Source organism: Micropterus dolomieu, linkage group LG23, assembly GCF_021292245.1.
Source record: "Micropterus dolomieu isolate WLL.071019.BEF.003 ecotype Adirondacks linkage group LG23, ASM2129224v1, whole genome shotgun sequence".
Taxonomy (NCBI): domain Eukaryota; kingdom Metazoa; phylum Chordata; class Actinopteri; order Centrarchiformes; family Centrarchidae; genus Micropterus; species Micropterus dolomieu.
Genome location: NC_060172.1, coordinates 14850966 through 14867365, shown reverse-complemented (window position 1 = coordinate 14867365; position 16400 = coordinate 14850966). Strand labels below are relative to the sequence as shown.

The 16400-nt window shown below is 36.8% G+C and overlaps 2 protein-coding genes across 8 annotated transcripts in view; one reads left to right on the top strand and one right to left on the bottom strand.

Moving 5' to 3' along the window:
• Positions 1-1738, top strand: part of LOC123963074 (sodium- and chloride-dependent GABA transporter 2-like) — a 5265-nt gene extending 3527 nt beyond the window's left edge. The window contains exons 6-9 of the mRNA XM_046039600.1: positions 65-167; positions 369-469; positions 928-1098; positions 1435-1738. Of these exons, the coding sequence (XP_045895556.1) occupies positions 65-167; positions 369-469; positions 928-1098; positions 1435-1560 (501 nt within the window). The 3' untranslated portion in view covers positions 1561-1738. The remainder of the gene's footprint in view (positions 1-64; positions 168-368; positions 470-927; positions 1099-1434) is intronic.
• A 2384-nt stretch (positions 1739-4122) lies between these two features.
• Positions 4123-16400, bottom strand: part of p4ha2 (procollagen-proline, 2-oxoglutarate 4-dioxygenase (proline 4-hydroxylase), alpha polypeptide 2) — a 29054-nt gene continuing 16776 nt past the window's right edge. For 4 of the 7 annotated variants that reach the window (XM_046039381.1, XM_046039380.1, XM_046039379.1 and 1 more), the window contains exons 7-16: positions 15535-15731; positions 14831-15007; positions 13704-13774; positions 13475-13574; positions 12437-12490; positions 10319-10378; positions 10182-10247; positions 8728-8796; positions 6526-6622; positions 4123-5347 (exon numbers count right to left, since the gene is read on the bottom strand). In XM_046039381.1, coding sequence (XP_045895337.1) covers positions 5277-5347; positions 6526-6622; positions 8728-8796; positions 10182-10247; positions 10319-10378; positions 12437-12490; positions 13475-13574; positions 13704-13774; positions 14831-15007; positions 15535-15731 — 962 coding nt within the window. In that variant the 3' untranslated portion in view covers positions 4123-5276. Of the gene's footprint in view, positions 5348-6525; positions 6623-8727; positions 8797-10181; positions 10248-10318; positions 10379-11944; positions 12058-12436; positions 12491-13474; positions 13575-13703; positions 13775-14830; positions 15008-15534; positions 15732-16400 lie in introns of those variants that run through there. The other 3 variants (XM_046039383.1, XR_006823086.1, XR_006823087.1) reach the window with 3 other exon arrangements.

The window sequence follows — 16400 nt, the reverse complement described above, 5'->3', positions numbered from 1 at the left end:
TGGAAGTTTTGGAAGTTTTACAAAATAAATTTCTATATCTGTATACCTCTGTCATTGTTTTTAGGGAGGGATGTACCTGCTCCAGCTGTTGGACCATCATGTCTGCAGTGGCACCACCCTGCTCCTCCTCTCCCTCTGCCAGTCTGTCAGCATTGCCTGGGTGTATGGTAACTCATAGACGATACAACCATACACATAAAGACTATATCCTGTTGACAGAACCGACACAACTCTTCTTCACATTATCAGAAACTATTTTTAACGGAACAAAAACCGCTGTGTGCACTTTTGGTATGCTGATACATTCATGTCGAGAATATATGTTCAAGACGAGACTGACCTTTCCATTATCTTTCCTTTCTCTAAAGGTGCTGACCGTTTCTATGGCAACATCATAGACATGATTGGTTATCGTCCATACCCATTAATGAAGTACTGCTGGTGCTACATCACTCCCTTACTCTGTTTTGTAAGGATTCAGTCCTTTCATTCACTGTCATGTGGTTGATTTGTTTCTTCCATGTGCTACCTTTCTCATGTCTGGCAGAGATGGTAGATTTATTACATTATCATATCTGTATCACATTTGTTTTAACTCTTCCTCTTTTGACTCTTACTTAATTTACAATCCCCCTTGCAGCACTTTACAACCCAGCCCCAATGACCTCAAAAGTAAAAAAAAAAAAAATGCATGTCAAGATGAATTTGCATCGTATTCATGACAGGATTACCGACCCTAAGACCCCAGTGGTTCTACAGTATATGTTTGTTTTTCATTCCCCGTTTTAAGATGTCCAATGCCTTTTGTGGAAAAGAAAAACCTGTAAAGTTAGGGTTAAGTAGGTACCTTGTCTTTTGAGCTCCACAGTTATGTAATCACAGACTGTAAGGTTTAACATTAATCCACTTTGTCTCCTCTAATCACAGGGCACCTTCATCTTCTCTATTGTCAGATACTCCCCTCTGAAGTTCAGCAACACTTATGTTTATCCACTCTGGGCCAACATCTTGGGCTGGTTCATTGCCACCATCTCCCTCTCCCTTATCCCACTCTTTGTGTTACATAAACTGAGGCAGGGAAAAGGCTCTCTTCGACAGGTGAGCAGGGATATATTTATTGATTAAACAGTTTTGTATTGACTTTTTATTGTATTGTGTTGGTTGTTTTTCAAGGTTCCAATTCATTTCAATAAAGCTTTAATGTCATTGTACTTGCATACAACAAAGGATAGTCTTGTCATTCTAAGGTAGTACAACTTCTTAAAAAACTGGACAAAAGTTGTAATAAAAAGTTATATAATAAAAGTGATAAATTATAATGTGTAAACTGGAATTACAGTGCAAAGAATCCCTCCTGGTATGCACAAAGTATGCAATAAGTTTGACCCTGAGCTACTCAGAAATCCACTTCACTGTATTTATTTTTTTCCTCAGCGATTCTTGTTTCTCTGCCAGCCTGTGGACCACCTCCTGATGGAACAAAAATGTCTTGCCACACTAGGAACCAATGGCACCAGTCCCAACACAGAGCTCAAACCTTTAGCCCAACTCGTTCAGTGAACATAAAGAAGTTGTTCAGCTGAGAGGTGTGCTGTAAATTATTGTGTGGTCTTCTGGAGCCTTATTCATCAATCTTCTAAGAATCCAAAATCAGGATGCTCTAAAATGAGGCTACTTAGGAGGCAACTGTGTGTGAAAAGTTTTTTTGCTACAAGTGAAGAATAAGACCCATTTATAAAGTGACCTACTCCTATACTTGAAGAGAAGTAACCTGGAGGAGCAGCATGATTAATCACAAGTGTGCTGTGCATTTAATGGCCAAAAACAAGCATTTAACAAGCAACTGCCCCATTGTTCATTCTTCAGAAAAAGTATTTGCACAGTGATATTTTATTCATATTATTATATTATTTATATTATAATATCATTTAAAAATATATATTTATACAATTGTGATGATAGACAGTTATGATTTTAGCTTTTAGATTTTTTTTTTATTATAGATAGATAGATAGAGTGTGTTCTTGTCTGTTCTGTGGGGACTTACCTTCCTTTGGGGACGATACGCAAGTTCCCATAATGTAAACCATAAAATTTTAGTGGGAAGACTTTTTAAAGTTTACGATTAGGTATAAGCACGTTGTGGTTATGGTTAGGGTAAGTCTCCAGGGTGTTAATGTAAGTCACAATGTCCCTGAAATTTATGGAAACACGACTGTGTGGGTGTGTGTAATGTGTATTTGTGCTGTGAATATTGTGCGTATTTGGATATTTTTTTGTCCGCTGTGTGCGAAAGCCATTTGGCCCTGTTTAACTATGTCGTGGTTATTGTATGTTGTTGTCTGCTGTGTGCAACGGGGCCTGGCAGTTGCAAGACTGGCATATACATAGACTGGGAAAAAGAGCACCTCCTGCTACAGCAGCCTCAACTTTAAATCTCTTCACCTCTGGTTGCAGGCCCATATAGAGTCCCGAATTTTTCAGGTCAGACTCCCACCTTTTCCTCTAAAATGACATCTGACATCTTTTCTTAGGCAGTTTCACACCAAATGGGTGTTTCATTCGTGTGATTTGTTAGAATCACGATGCTAAAGTATGGTCTGAATTGAGGACATAGAGATAAGTTCTCCATTACATTAATATATGATATGATATGATTCTAGGACTGGCGTGTGACTTTAAAGGGTAATTGCGGTATTTTTAAACCTGGGCCCTATTTTCACATTTTGGGGTCGATATGACTAGTAGTAGATACAAAAAGTTTTGAAATTTGTGCTGAAGTGGCTGCAACGTATTCCTTTGGGGCAATTGCGTCTGTGGTTTAAGATCAACTTGACATCATCTTGAAGTAATTTGTTAGGAAGTTAGATATATTTGACACGTTCAGTATGTTATTTGATATAATCATTGTGTACACATGAAAATCAGATACATTTTTTCACAAAAACATGTCTATAATGAGATATACTGTCAGCAAACAATGTAAAAATGACAGCAGGACAGAGACATGGAAATAATATATAACATAACAACATCATAGGTACAGTGGTGGTCTTCTCTTGAAATAGTTATGTTTGACATGAATTTGCAAATGCAGCAAACAAGACTCAAGTCATAAAATACATTTTTTTTGTTAATATATCTGATGCAGAATAGGCCTAAATATTTGTCCTTTACCATAAATGTGTTTCTATGGCAACACAACAGATGTGACTAGTTATCATCCATGCCCAATAATGAAGTATTGTTTCAACACATCACTCCCTTCATCTGTTTTGTAAGGGTTCAGTCATTTATTAGCTTACGGGTAATGAACATGTATTTCTTTCGCATTTTATCTCTCTTGCTGAGTTTATCTTTTCATTCAACATTTGATATTATATGTAGGTTAATTTGGGCCATGGAATAGCACCACTGGACTCAGAGTGTTCACACTTCAGTACAAGCACATATGCACACAGCTGTGAATAAAGACACATGCATGGTGGATTTACAATATTGTGCAAGCTCTTAACTTTACCGCTGCAGCAATGACACTTTTATTTAGCTTCCCATGCCCGCCACGTTACACTCCCAACCATTGTTATATATACACACATCATATATTCATGTCACGAGATTCAGAGACAGAATTTCTTGATTCTGGATTGACATGTTTACAGGCTCCACAAAATTTGCATGTGAGATAAAGCTGCCAGCTGCTGCAACAAACTGTTGCCAGGATCTGATGTTTGAGGATGCCTTGCTGAATGAAGTTCACACCTTATAACTGACTGAAATTAACATCAAAGTCACCAAGTGTAATGTGGTTGTGATTGATGAAAGGGTTGGGGTTACGATCAAATAACCTATAATAATAACCAATAATAATATAATAATAACCTTTTTTAATCACCAGTAAGAAAGTTTTATCAGTCCTAGAAAATTAATCTTTTGTAGCACATCTTGCTGTGAGAAAGCATTGGTTTACTGTAAACTATGGTGAATTACAGTCCACCACTAAGTCAAGTAACTTAAAAGTCTGCCAACATTGACTAACATATTGTTTGCATGTAGATTGTTGTAATTGTTTTGTTTACAGAGTGAGGAACCATGTAAAATAGTGAATGAAGACACCACACATTTCAATAAAAGACACTGTTTATTGACTTGACTTGTTTGTCATGTTGTAGAAAGAGAACAGTGTAACAGTGTAATAATTTAAGCACTATATAAATAAAAATATCATGGACATGATTTGGAGGAAATGTATTTCTCTCTCTGATTTGAAGGAGAATTTAACACTTTGGGTGCAAATGACAAAGAATGGTGACAGGAGTAGTGGCATTTTAATCAAAAGATAATGCTGTTACAATCAACACAGAGATGTTGTTTATCTTAGACTGGTTCCCAGATTAACCTCTAAATAGAGCAAATACTAGCCCATAGCTTCACTGTCCATCCGATGTGTTTTTGTAAACAAACATTGCTGATAGTTGCAGCAAAATATGTATGAACATGTTGGCAGTCCTTCCCAAAACCTTGCTTAACAACTTGCGTTGTAGCATTTCATAGCAGATTTAATAGTCAACTCTTCTGTAATTTGTAATATCTGAATGTGGTACAAAGTCTACTGCTGGGCTAAAGTCTGAGAAAGCAGTCAATTTTCAAAACACAGCTTGTTAACTTCACTTAGTTTCTGCTTCTTATTCAGAAATATGTTAAATGAATGGAAATCAAACCTTTAATAATTGTGTATATTAAATTCAAATAAATCTGAATAACCTGCTGAGGGACCACTTAAGGTTTTGTCACACCTCCTGTATGTTTTGGTGTTTTTACATTAAAGGAGCAGTTTGGAGGACAAACTGTTGAGCAAAAACACACAAGTATTAGTTTTTGGTATCAGTGGAAAAAAGATTTGGCAGAGGGTTCACACGTTTGGATCTACCAGTAATTGAATTTTAAATTCGATTTTAATGAGTATACAATGGGTGTACATCTGTAACCAAGATTGCACTGTTACAGTCACATATTGAATTAAGTTGGCCTGGTGTGGGAATGACAGAGACGTGAGTTCTGTATCTTCTGGTAAAAAAAAGAAAAGAAATTAGCCAACCAGATCCTGCACACCAGTGCAATAATTTTCCTCATAAAACATTTCTTAGCTCTGTAGACAAGTTGGGGGACAGAACACTTAAGTGTTGTAGAACGTGAGTTACATCATTGCCAAAATTAAGGCACTACTGAGGGTGTATGTTTGTGTGTTTGCATGTTCCTTAGGTGTGAGTCACACTTTAGTCCACTTCTGTCAGGCCACAGGGTCTCCTGAACTCTTGTCCTCGCTCGTGAATCCACTTGTTTGACACTGGAAAACAGAAAAAAACATCTGTTTAATAGAAAAACAAGAGAAACTCATTTCTTTCCCAGTGATTGAGGCACCTTTAGCACCACCTCGAAGGGTTGAGCCTCTCATGCAGCACAGTGTACTAATGATAGACTGTGTCGTTACCTCTCTACATCAAAGGACACCATGGACGCCACCTGTTTCCATGGCTAAAATATAATCATCCCCAATTGTTCCCCTTCTTTTTCTGGTGAAAACATTTCTGTTTGTGGTCCAACATTTCTCTCTTGAACAGTTAGGAAAAACACAGCCAAAAGTGACAACGTCTTGCCTGGGCTGGCAAGATGGATAATGATAGCTAGGTCACTCCAGTCCGTCTTAAGTTTCCCTCAACTATACCTGTAACAAGGTGCGGTTAAAGATAAAGCAGCTGTTCCTGAAATGACACTATGCTGCACTTGTGCATGTGTGATCATTGCCAGTCAATTCACCACCAGCCAAATCTGTTAGCAACAATGCACACAACAATCGTTATTATCATGAGCTGGTTTTGTCAATTGCCTGTAGAGCCCTATCATTGTGATTTGTATAAAATGAGTCAAGCATAAAAGACTTGAGAATATGGAATGAAAATCTGAAAATATGGAATGTAAATCAGAGAGAGGCAGCAGCTGGCCTTGGAGAACTGAATGCGATCATGTCAGCATTTTACTATGAAAATGTGGGAAACCACATGAAAGCAGAGGTTACAATGTGCAATACTACAGCAATGCTGCAGACACATGAAACAACACTAGTGCTAATGACTGAGTCACAATGCTGTACAACATATAAATAGAACAAAATATATTTTTCTTAATATGCAGCAAAAAATTTGTTCACTCTGTGGTAGGGCTTGTTAATAATTCAATTTTAGGTACAGTGACTGTCTGTGGAACCATATTGTGATGATATGATCATAGAATGTTATGAAATGTCGTAATCTCAATTGATTATTCAAAGCAAAATGTCAATAATTGTCAACAAGAATTTTGTCTGATGCAATGGATAACAGTGGAACACGTGACTTTGAATACAGCCATATCGCTGAGCCCTAATTCATTATGTGTGGGGTTATCTTCCTAACAAATAACACATATTGTTAGCTTAATTTATCAATGTATCAATGCTTAATTTTTTGATTGAAAACTTTGACTCACCCCATTTACTTCCTACTAAGACAGGACAGGCTGCATGTCTGGTCCTATAGTCTCCCTCCCCGCTCTTGAACAGATTATACCAGAACACTGCCGTCCCCTTTGGAGAAATGACACAAATGAAAAATTTATGGTAACATCCAATGTGCACAAGAGACAAGGAATGCTAAGATCCAACATGAAATGAGACAGATGCTGAAATAAAAAAGACCTAGAGCATTAGTGGCTTCAAGCTGAGAACAGCAACATACCAACCCACATGTTCCTCAAGCAGACATTTGGTTGGTTGACAATTATTTTATTGCTTGCCACATTAACGATGTGTGTGACACTACATAAAATTGTGGTAAGTAGCCTTATATAAGCCTTTTCAGGGTTGCAAAAAAATTGATAAAGACACAAGCCACAAATGCAAACACTACTTAAAAGCTGAAGGAAAATTACTGAAGGTCAGCCCACTCTATCAAAATGGAGATAAACAAGCGTATCGGAATTATAGGCTGCTGTCTTTACTTTCCCAGTTTTCAAAGATCATTGAAAAGTTGTTTGTTTTAAAATGAGACACTTTGGGAAAAGAACAAATTATTAAGTGAAGAACAGTGCAGATATTAAGCAAATAATAACAAACAGCAGAATGTACCGTTTACTGGCAGTATATCTCAATGTATGAAGGTTACAGTAAATGTAGAGTCCCACAAGGGTCAGTATTAGGCCCTTTTAGTTTTTACATATTAATGATATTTGTAAAGTTTTAAAATGTTATAATTTCTTTAGATTGCGGATGATACAACACACATGCACACACACAGAAAGTTTGTTAAAATCATTGACAGACCATATGTGTTACTTGAGTTAAGAAAGGGGCAAGTATTTTCCCTGCTCCTTTTTAAGATCATGGAGTGTGTATTAGATTGCGGATGATACAACACACATGCACACACACAGAAAGTTTGTTAAAATCATTGACAGACCATATGTGTTACTTGAGTTAAGAAAGGGGCAAGTATTTTCCCTGCTCCTTTTTAAGATCATGGAGTGTGTATTAGATTGCGGATGATACAACACACATGCACACACACAGAAAGTTTGTTAAAATCATTGACAGACCATATGTGTTACTTGAGTTAAGAAAGGGGCAAGTATTTTCCCTGCTCCTTTTTAAGATCATGGAGTGTGTATTAGATTGCGGATGATACAACACACATGCACACACACAGAAAGTTTGTTAAAATCATTGACAGACCATATGTGTTACTTGAGTTAAGAAAGGGGCAAGTATTTTCCCTGCTCCTTTTTAAGATCATGGAGTGTGTATTAGATTGCGGATGATACAACACACATGCACACACACAGAAAGTTTGTTAAAATCATTGACAGACCATATGTGTTACTTGAGTTAAGAAAGGGGCAAGTATTTTCCCTGCTCCTTTTTAAGATCATGGAGTGTGTATTAGATTGCGGATGATACAACACACATGCACACACACAGAAAGTTTGTTAAAATCATTGACAGACCATATGTGTTACTTGAGTTAAGAAAGGGGCAAGTATTTTCCCTGCTCCTTTTTAAGATCATGGAGTGTGTATTATATTGATTCAGATTGTAGCTTATATTTTGTTTAAAACATTTTTTGGGAAGTGTACACGGAAGTGATTGGAAAAAATAATCAAATTAAATCAAATATGTGAAACACGTGTAAATAAGCATTGTGAATACCAAAACATACCAAAAATATTAAAACAACAACAACAACAACTGCACACACATGTAAAATAAGTCAGTCAACACTAAGCTATTGTTTGACTGGACAATTCGTGGGCTTACATTGCTACAGCATTGTTGATTAGCCAATGAAAAAAAATTACAGTCTTCTGACATAATTCAGAAAGTCCAAAACTGAAATTGTTTTCATCTTTCATCAATTTTCAGTGCCAAGTAAGGTCTTTGACAATTTGCTATGCAACACAGAATGCACAGGGAGCCTCCCAATGAGATCTTCAATCATTCTGTCAGAACTTAAAAGACTGACAGGACTGACACTGAGTCTCTGCACATTGATCAATAAAGTGACACCAACATTGTTTCCCGTTGGGGACACTCGCAGTATAAAGTAAACATACCCAACACACTATGAAGAGGAACTAGGAGATTCACATAAGTCCACATCCACTCTAAAGTGCACACAGAAACATCATTGTCATCACCTTTCTTGGCCAGATTGCTGCTCCAAAGTCAGGGAAGACTGTGGCACCTCCTGCCTCGACATCACTCATCTGAGAAAAGACAACAAAGTTGGAGACTCCCTCTGTATTTTCTTCAAAGAAAACACTCTGGTACAGTATTGAACAACCCCAAAGCGTACATTTCATATAAAAAACAAATATACGCTTGTGGCTTAGGAAATCATCCATTCATTTTTCTTTTCAAAGCAACAGATTAAATTTCAACATTTAAAGCATATTATGTTATTGAAGATATATGTTGACAAATGTAATAATAACTAAATAATATACTTTTTTTAAATGTGTTTACAGCAATACATTCCAGTGGATGCTAATTAATTGACAAATTAAATGTTTTAAGTCATTTCATTAGCAAATAATATACAAATAATATTGTATGATAAAAAAACAAGGTTCTGTGAAGGCCTTGAAGGGGCACAAAATGACATGCAAAGTTGCTATGAGCACTACAGTGAAGGAAGACAAGACTGAAGGAAAAGGGAATATGTTTCCTTAAAACTGACCCATCAGATGTCCCACATGCAATTTCATCACATTGTTTAATAAGGACATTCATCTAGATCATGTTACTTAACTGTGATGATCAGTTGTGTCCTATAATACATTTATTTCTCCTTGAGTCAAACATGAGGGTCTATTATCTAAAATACGTCCTGTAACTTTGTGAGGTGTTTTACTTGACCTCTGTTTTAATGTAGTACTAGATATTTTCTGGATCTATACCGTTCTTGAACAGTTTTTTAAAAAATGTGTCAAACTTGTCGAAGCTTGTTCTGGAATGTGTTGATTTATAAACTGAATTGTGTTATTTTATTTCCCTGCAGGAAGCATGGGGTTCATTAGTCCTGTTATATCTGCTTTATCCTGTCCACATCATGTGTTCAAAAGCACATCATGCACCAGGGTGAACAGCAAACGTCAACCAATTCATGCCTCATTAAAAAACAAAATCTTTTTTTCTCTATTTTTTTCAACCCAGTGTCATCAAGGATAAAATAAAGAGTGGATTCTACATCAGTGTGTTAATGGGGGATATTCAACAAAACTCTCCACAACATGTACTGGAACTGATTGACAGAAAACCTTTTTAGACAAATATCTAAGAAAAAAGTTTCTCAGTCATCCAGGTAATAAGATATTAATCCAGCACCATTTTTATTATATCCCCAACATCTGTAGAACTATAACAGTGTCTTGCCCCATTACATTAAGGAATTCTATTTTTAACTATATGACTTTAATACCACACTTCAGACCAATTAGTGAACCTTTATGAAAGTCAATCAATCCAAGTCCAAGATTGAGCCAGAGCTTATGCATATGCCCATGAAGGTAAAACAAAAAGAAGGATGGTGCATAGATTTCGGTCACAACCACAATCCTTCAATCAATGGCGACTGAACAAACGTACTTACGTAGTTCAAAAAAGTTGCCACACGATTTCCAGTGCCTAATCTTTTGAAAGCATCAGGCTCATCTTTCTACAAAGATAAAATTCAAAAGTGAAAATACATGATGAAAACTCTGCTCTCTCGCACACACATGTACTTACGTAGTTTAGGAAAGTAGCAAGTCTATTTCCATCGACCTTGAGGCTGCTGTCAAAAGGGCGCTGCAACAGATTTTTAAAAGGTTTAACCAAAGAAAGACTCACCTGCCACAGAGGGCACTAACTACACTCACATCATATAAAAACTGCATCATTATCTGTCAGAAAAATTACTGAATCACAACTATATCTTTCATCTAAGTAAAAAAAGAGCTTCAAATTATATGCTCAAAAGCACATAAAGCACAATAAACATGGAACACTTAATCATGTGTACTTAATCATGAAGTCACTTATTTCTTTAAAGGATAGGCACAGAGGACCACTAATGACCACTAATCATCTTCTTTTTCTTAATCTTGGGTGAGTAATAACAAAATAAGATTGTTTTTGCAATGACCCTTTGCATTATAATAAATCATTCTGCAGCAAAACAGCTGCACAGATGCACATTCAGTAGTGCATACAACTATTATTCATATGAAATTCATAAATGTTTGTCAGATAGAACACCCAATGGGAACAGGGACATTTGGAGATGTGACCCTGGTTCATTGCAGAAGAGGATTTGGTATGAAAGAGTGAGGCATGGTAGATATTGTGGTGTTCAGAGCAATAAAAGGAGTCTTGAGAAAAGTAGATCAGATGAAAGTAAGCAGGTTGTTCAAAAGAAGGAGGATTTCAAGATAATACTGTGTATAATAATGGCACTAGAGGCTTATTAACTATTAGTTTGTTTGTAACGAAATCAACTACTGAAATTGGTAACAGCACGATTAGTTGGGGCAGAATCTTATCAAAGATAGAGTTTCATCATCATTGTTACCGGGCGCATTAGCTGTCTGGCTGGCATGAGCCACTTTGCTGTCACAGCACATCGCAGTAAGCTAGATCGATATTAAAAATATGAGCAGCACTTTAAGAAGGATCAAGTATCAAGGAAGGAAGTAGGCCAACTATAACTATAATACAAGCATGGATACTTCCTGATCCTACAGCAGATTTTACATTAATTGAACAGATTATTTTGAATTCACGAACAATAAAGATAATAACAATAAAGGTCACCACAACAGTTATAATTAGAGATGCTTCAAAGAATTCAATCAATAAAATCTGAGCTGCAGTTTTACCTTAAGGAGGGGAAAAGAATCAGTGATGGTTTAACAGTTTACAGCATTACAATGGATTAAACAGACAAGATTATTGAGAGCTGTTATTTGTTCAAGTTTGAGATACAGTGGGAGAAAGAGAGAACTGAAATGAACTGTATAAAATGAATTATTCTTTTGTAATTTGTTTGTAGCTTTGGCAACATTGTTGTCTTACATTCATTCCAAAACACATAAACATATGAAGCTGAGAGAAGAGACCTAAATAATTTATGTGACATTTTGCAGATAAGGAGACAAATGTTTTCTAGTTTTGTTTCATTATCAGAGGAGAACAAATCTAATTATAGATATGATAGTTTGTGTTCTCAGTTATTTTATTTTATTTATTATTAGTGTTAGCCCAACACACCCCATGCCAGTTGGTGTCAGTAATGCACTATTTCGTTGTTTGCCAACCCCCAAAAAAAACATCAGGAAGAAGATACTTTTGGAACATGAAGACTCCTTTACCCACAATGTTAGATTAGCATTGCCAGCCACTGTTTATGTCGGAAGCTCTGGCCCCGACTATCTGATGATACTGGCATCACGAAGGTAGAATCAGGGAACCCCTGGCACACACCACCACTAGTTTTAGCAACATAACGTAAAGATGAAGCAGTCAGAGATCACACAAATAAGAGTAGCAAAGACGTTTCAGGTTGCCAGAATCAGAAAATTTGTCCCACAAATTACCCAATAAAGTTTAAAACAATACCTAATGTAATTACAATTGTTTTCCCACTCTGTCGTGTGCGCAGGCCACCAACATTTTCTAATATTATAAAGAATCTTGTTCAAATGAATACATCATTACTGGCAGCTCTACAGATTGGCCTATTACCATAATGGCAACATTCAAATTGGTGTTGCCATTAATTTCTGTCCATTCTCCTCAAACTTTATATTTCATTCTTTCTTCTTCTTCCCCAAACACACACACACTTTCATCCAAAAGTAAACTCACCCTTGAGAAGTCATAATGTGGCTCGTACTGTCCTCCAACTCCATAGTTAGCAACCTGGTCCACCATTGACAAAGGTGATTTACATAGAGAGAACAATATGATTAAAAAAAAACTGCCAAACTACAATGCATGTGCATGAATCATAATATTGTGACACTGACATCTGTATGGATACATCTGTAGGATACACTGCTGTTGACACACCTGAGAAGAGAGAGAGTGAAGACTTAAGGGAGCAGTCTCTGGGAGGTCAGTTCTAGTGTTATGATAATCTTGATCTATAATAATCTTAACTTGTATATATGATGATATGTCAAGCTTGGGACTGTTAATTAGACTGACATGGTTGAGTTGTTTTGGTTTTGCAACAGCTAGCCATCACAACTTGAATGTAACTTTAGGTGGTAATGGTAGCTAGCATATTTGTGTTTTCCAAATTCCGTGTGTTGGCTACAACATTACAGACGTTAGGGCTCTGGGACTCTGGGACTCATTTAATGTTACTAACGTTACCAATTTACAGACGACTAGGAGAGCAAAGGAGGCGAAAGCTGAGGAGGAAAAAAGGGTCAGACTTTAGCACGCTACAAAACAAAGAAAGCAGACACTTGAGACTCTACAAGTCAAAAAGAAAGGACAGTCTCTCTCTTTCTCTCTCTCTGCCAAAGTATATCAGATTTGTCATTTGTTGTGCATATTGTGTTTTTGTTTTGTTTTATGAACAGTATTGTATAGTTGATGCAATGCATTCTAATATCTGCACTCTCCTGAGTATATTTGTTTTGGTAAGTGACCTGAACTGATGTCCTCTTACATTACTTTTGTAGCAGTGAGATTATTTTACCTATTAATATTCCCTACATCCTCAAGCTAAAATCAACTCTAAATCCACACGTTAAAGTCGTTATCTTCCTAGAGCTGCAGGCCCCTAGACCCCTCTATGGGGTTCGCATCTTTGTCACCTTTTTCACCCCTGATGTGTTTGCATCCCTGATATTATATAACACAAATGTAATTTTGTAGTATGTATTAAATTACCTGTAGTAACTCTGCAGTGTCTACTGCGAGGCCTGTGATGTCTTGTATTCTCCGATTGACTCTGTCAATGACGGGGTCATCATCTCCTTCCAACCATGCACTGAAACAAGCACACATGCAGACACACACATAACACTAACACTGGATGGATATGCAGCTTCTTTAAATTTTTGATTTGACATGATGTCATACAATTGTATTAACGTAACTCTTCTCCAGAATGAGTTACCTTTTTGATACTCTGTAGTTGGCAGTGGTCAGAACGCCTGTTTTGGGGTCACGAACAGTAGCTCTGGCAAGCTTAAAAAACAACAACACAGAAATAAAGAAAACAATTGTTTGTCATCATAAACATTACACATAACAGTTCCATTTTTTAATGTGTGGCATATCTGTGTCATGCCACAAAAGTGTTTACCCACCCAATTAATTACTCTACATATCATATTCTGAATATCTATTTCTTTTCTTTTTTTTGTATAGAAGACCAGCTTTTATACATTCAGAACGTAAGAATGATTGGTCTGTACAATTTATTTAGAATGTCTTTAATACAAAAAAAGCACTTAATCAGCACCATTGCCTGATGTGATAAGCTCATGAGCAACAGATTTTCTTCTCTGTATTTCTTATTTAGCTTCTGAATGACTACATATTTTGTTGTTTGGAGAGTTACTATTTTTTAGTTCTCAGCTCTTGACAAGATGGTTCCAGCCTACAACTACAGCAGAGCAGACAGGATTTGAAGCGAGATGCATTGGCTTGTCTTTGTTCAAGGTAAACATTCCTGGTTAAATATTGAGCAGACACTTTTTCTGGCCTTTTCACACGGTGAAGATATATTTTAAAGTTGAGAAAATCGCTATATTTCCCAGATCCTTTCACACACATAAAACCTTATACAATACACAAACAATCCCGCATGCACTCAGGATATTTGAAAAGAATGTGAGTCAACTCTTTCAGAGACAAAATATCAGGAAGGCAGAGAACCAGACATCATGTCACCTGTACTGTATATACAGCATGTAGGACTGACTTTCATACAATTCCATTATTATTCACTCAATATTCTTTGTTCTATTTGTACTGTTTACAACTTCCAAAAAACCTTGACTTATATAAACATCTTCTTTTATGTTGTCGCTATGTAATTGGTGCTACACCTATTGTTTTCCACATACTTGTGTACATATCTATGTCTATTCTTTACCTTTATTTGTTTAGCTTAGTTGTCCTTGGTAAGCGTTATGTCTATGTATGTGTTAGTACATTGAGAGCAATGGGGACATTTGTTGTCAAATTCCTATATGTACTTGGCCAACAAAGGTGATTCTGATTTATTTTTTCTCTCACCCTGGGTTTAGCCAACTCCTTAATCTTCTCAATCTCCTCATCTGACAGCATGTTCAGGTAGCGTACGATGTGAGGGCTGTCCCACTCATCTTCCTCTTTGATGGGCTTCAGCAGGAGACGGGGGTTCCTATAACCATCCTGGTAGCGACAGAACAAACGGCTGCGCCTCACCTCGTTCTAGTAAAATACATAGGAGAAACAGAAAATACTAAATCTTTTTGTCTCATTTGTATAGAATTTTCCATTTGGATCTCTTTTTACAATTACTAACACACGTTTCTCAATACTGTGTTCACTTTTTCAAAACTGTTCACACAGTCGGCACAGAGTTCATTGTCACAGCTCTCTGTATTTCCACATTTTACACATTTTAAAACTGTTCATTTTACGTTTGAACCCCAACATGAAAAATAATTACCATAAATTACACTGCAGTTTGCTCGTTCGGCTACATCTACATCTAAAAAAATAACAATGCTCCTAGCTGGGACACTGAGAGTCTGTTATTATTCCTTGATGACCTCTATAAAACTAAGACTGGTGAGGAAAGAGGATAGGTGAAACTGAATCTATAACATATTATAATTATATGGGACAATTCAGCATTCTCTCCCTGTCACAGAGTGGTTTATAGCCCATCCTAAGCTGCTGTCACTTTTTAATTCCTTAATTTTCAACATGCCTTTATTTTTCCCTTGTCTCACCATTTGGAGCCCCTCTCCTCTGCAGAGGGCCTCATAGGCCTCTCTCTCTGGGAGATGGTCTTTAGGCCTGCTGTACGTTCCCAGCTGGATGGGCTCCTCAGAGGCCGGCTGGTAGGCCTGATTCAGCTCATTAAGCTGCTTGAACAGTAACCGCTCAAAATAACGGAGGTTTCCTCCTGCCCTCTGGTGGCTGGAGTCTGTCAATGCAAGAAAAATGTTGTTAGGCTCAAATCTTCACTGACAAGCAGAATAATGTGTTGAAGTTTTGTCCCTTTGATGTCTGTTGTCACCTTGCCTGCAAATAACATGTTATCACTCCAAGTCACCACAGATAAATAAATAAAAATAGAAAAATAATTGCTCTGTGGGGGTGGTGGTGATGGCGCAATGGATAAGACGCCAGCCTTTGGTGTGAGAGAGACCTGGGTTCAATCCCCCACTGTGACCCATCCACCATTATGTCCCTGAGCAAGACACTTAACCCCTAGTTGCTCCAGAGGTGTGCAACCTCTGACATGTATAGAAATTGTAAGTCACTTTGGATAAAAGCGTCAGGTAAATGTAAACATGACTCTGTGAATCTTGATGTCTCTAGTTTTAGCTTTCCTAAGCTTTATTCATTTATTTACTTTACTGTATTAATTTACAAAGTAAATCATTTCAAAACATGTGATAACTTTAGAAACTGCTTATGCTAATCTCTCTTCTTCAATTTCATGCGTGATCTTTCTTGCATTATCTAGACTAGCTATTTTTTATGTACTGTACTATAACACATTAATGTGTTTGTATTATGTACATTTGTTTTGACCTCTGACTCTGTATGTTTCTGCAATTTTTTTACTTACTTTTGTTGCTCTTTTAAA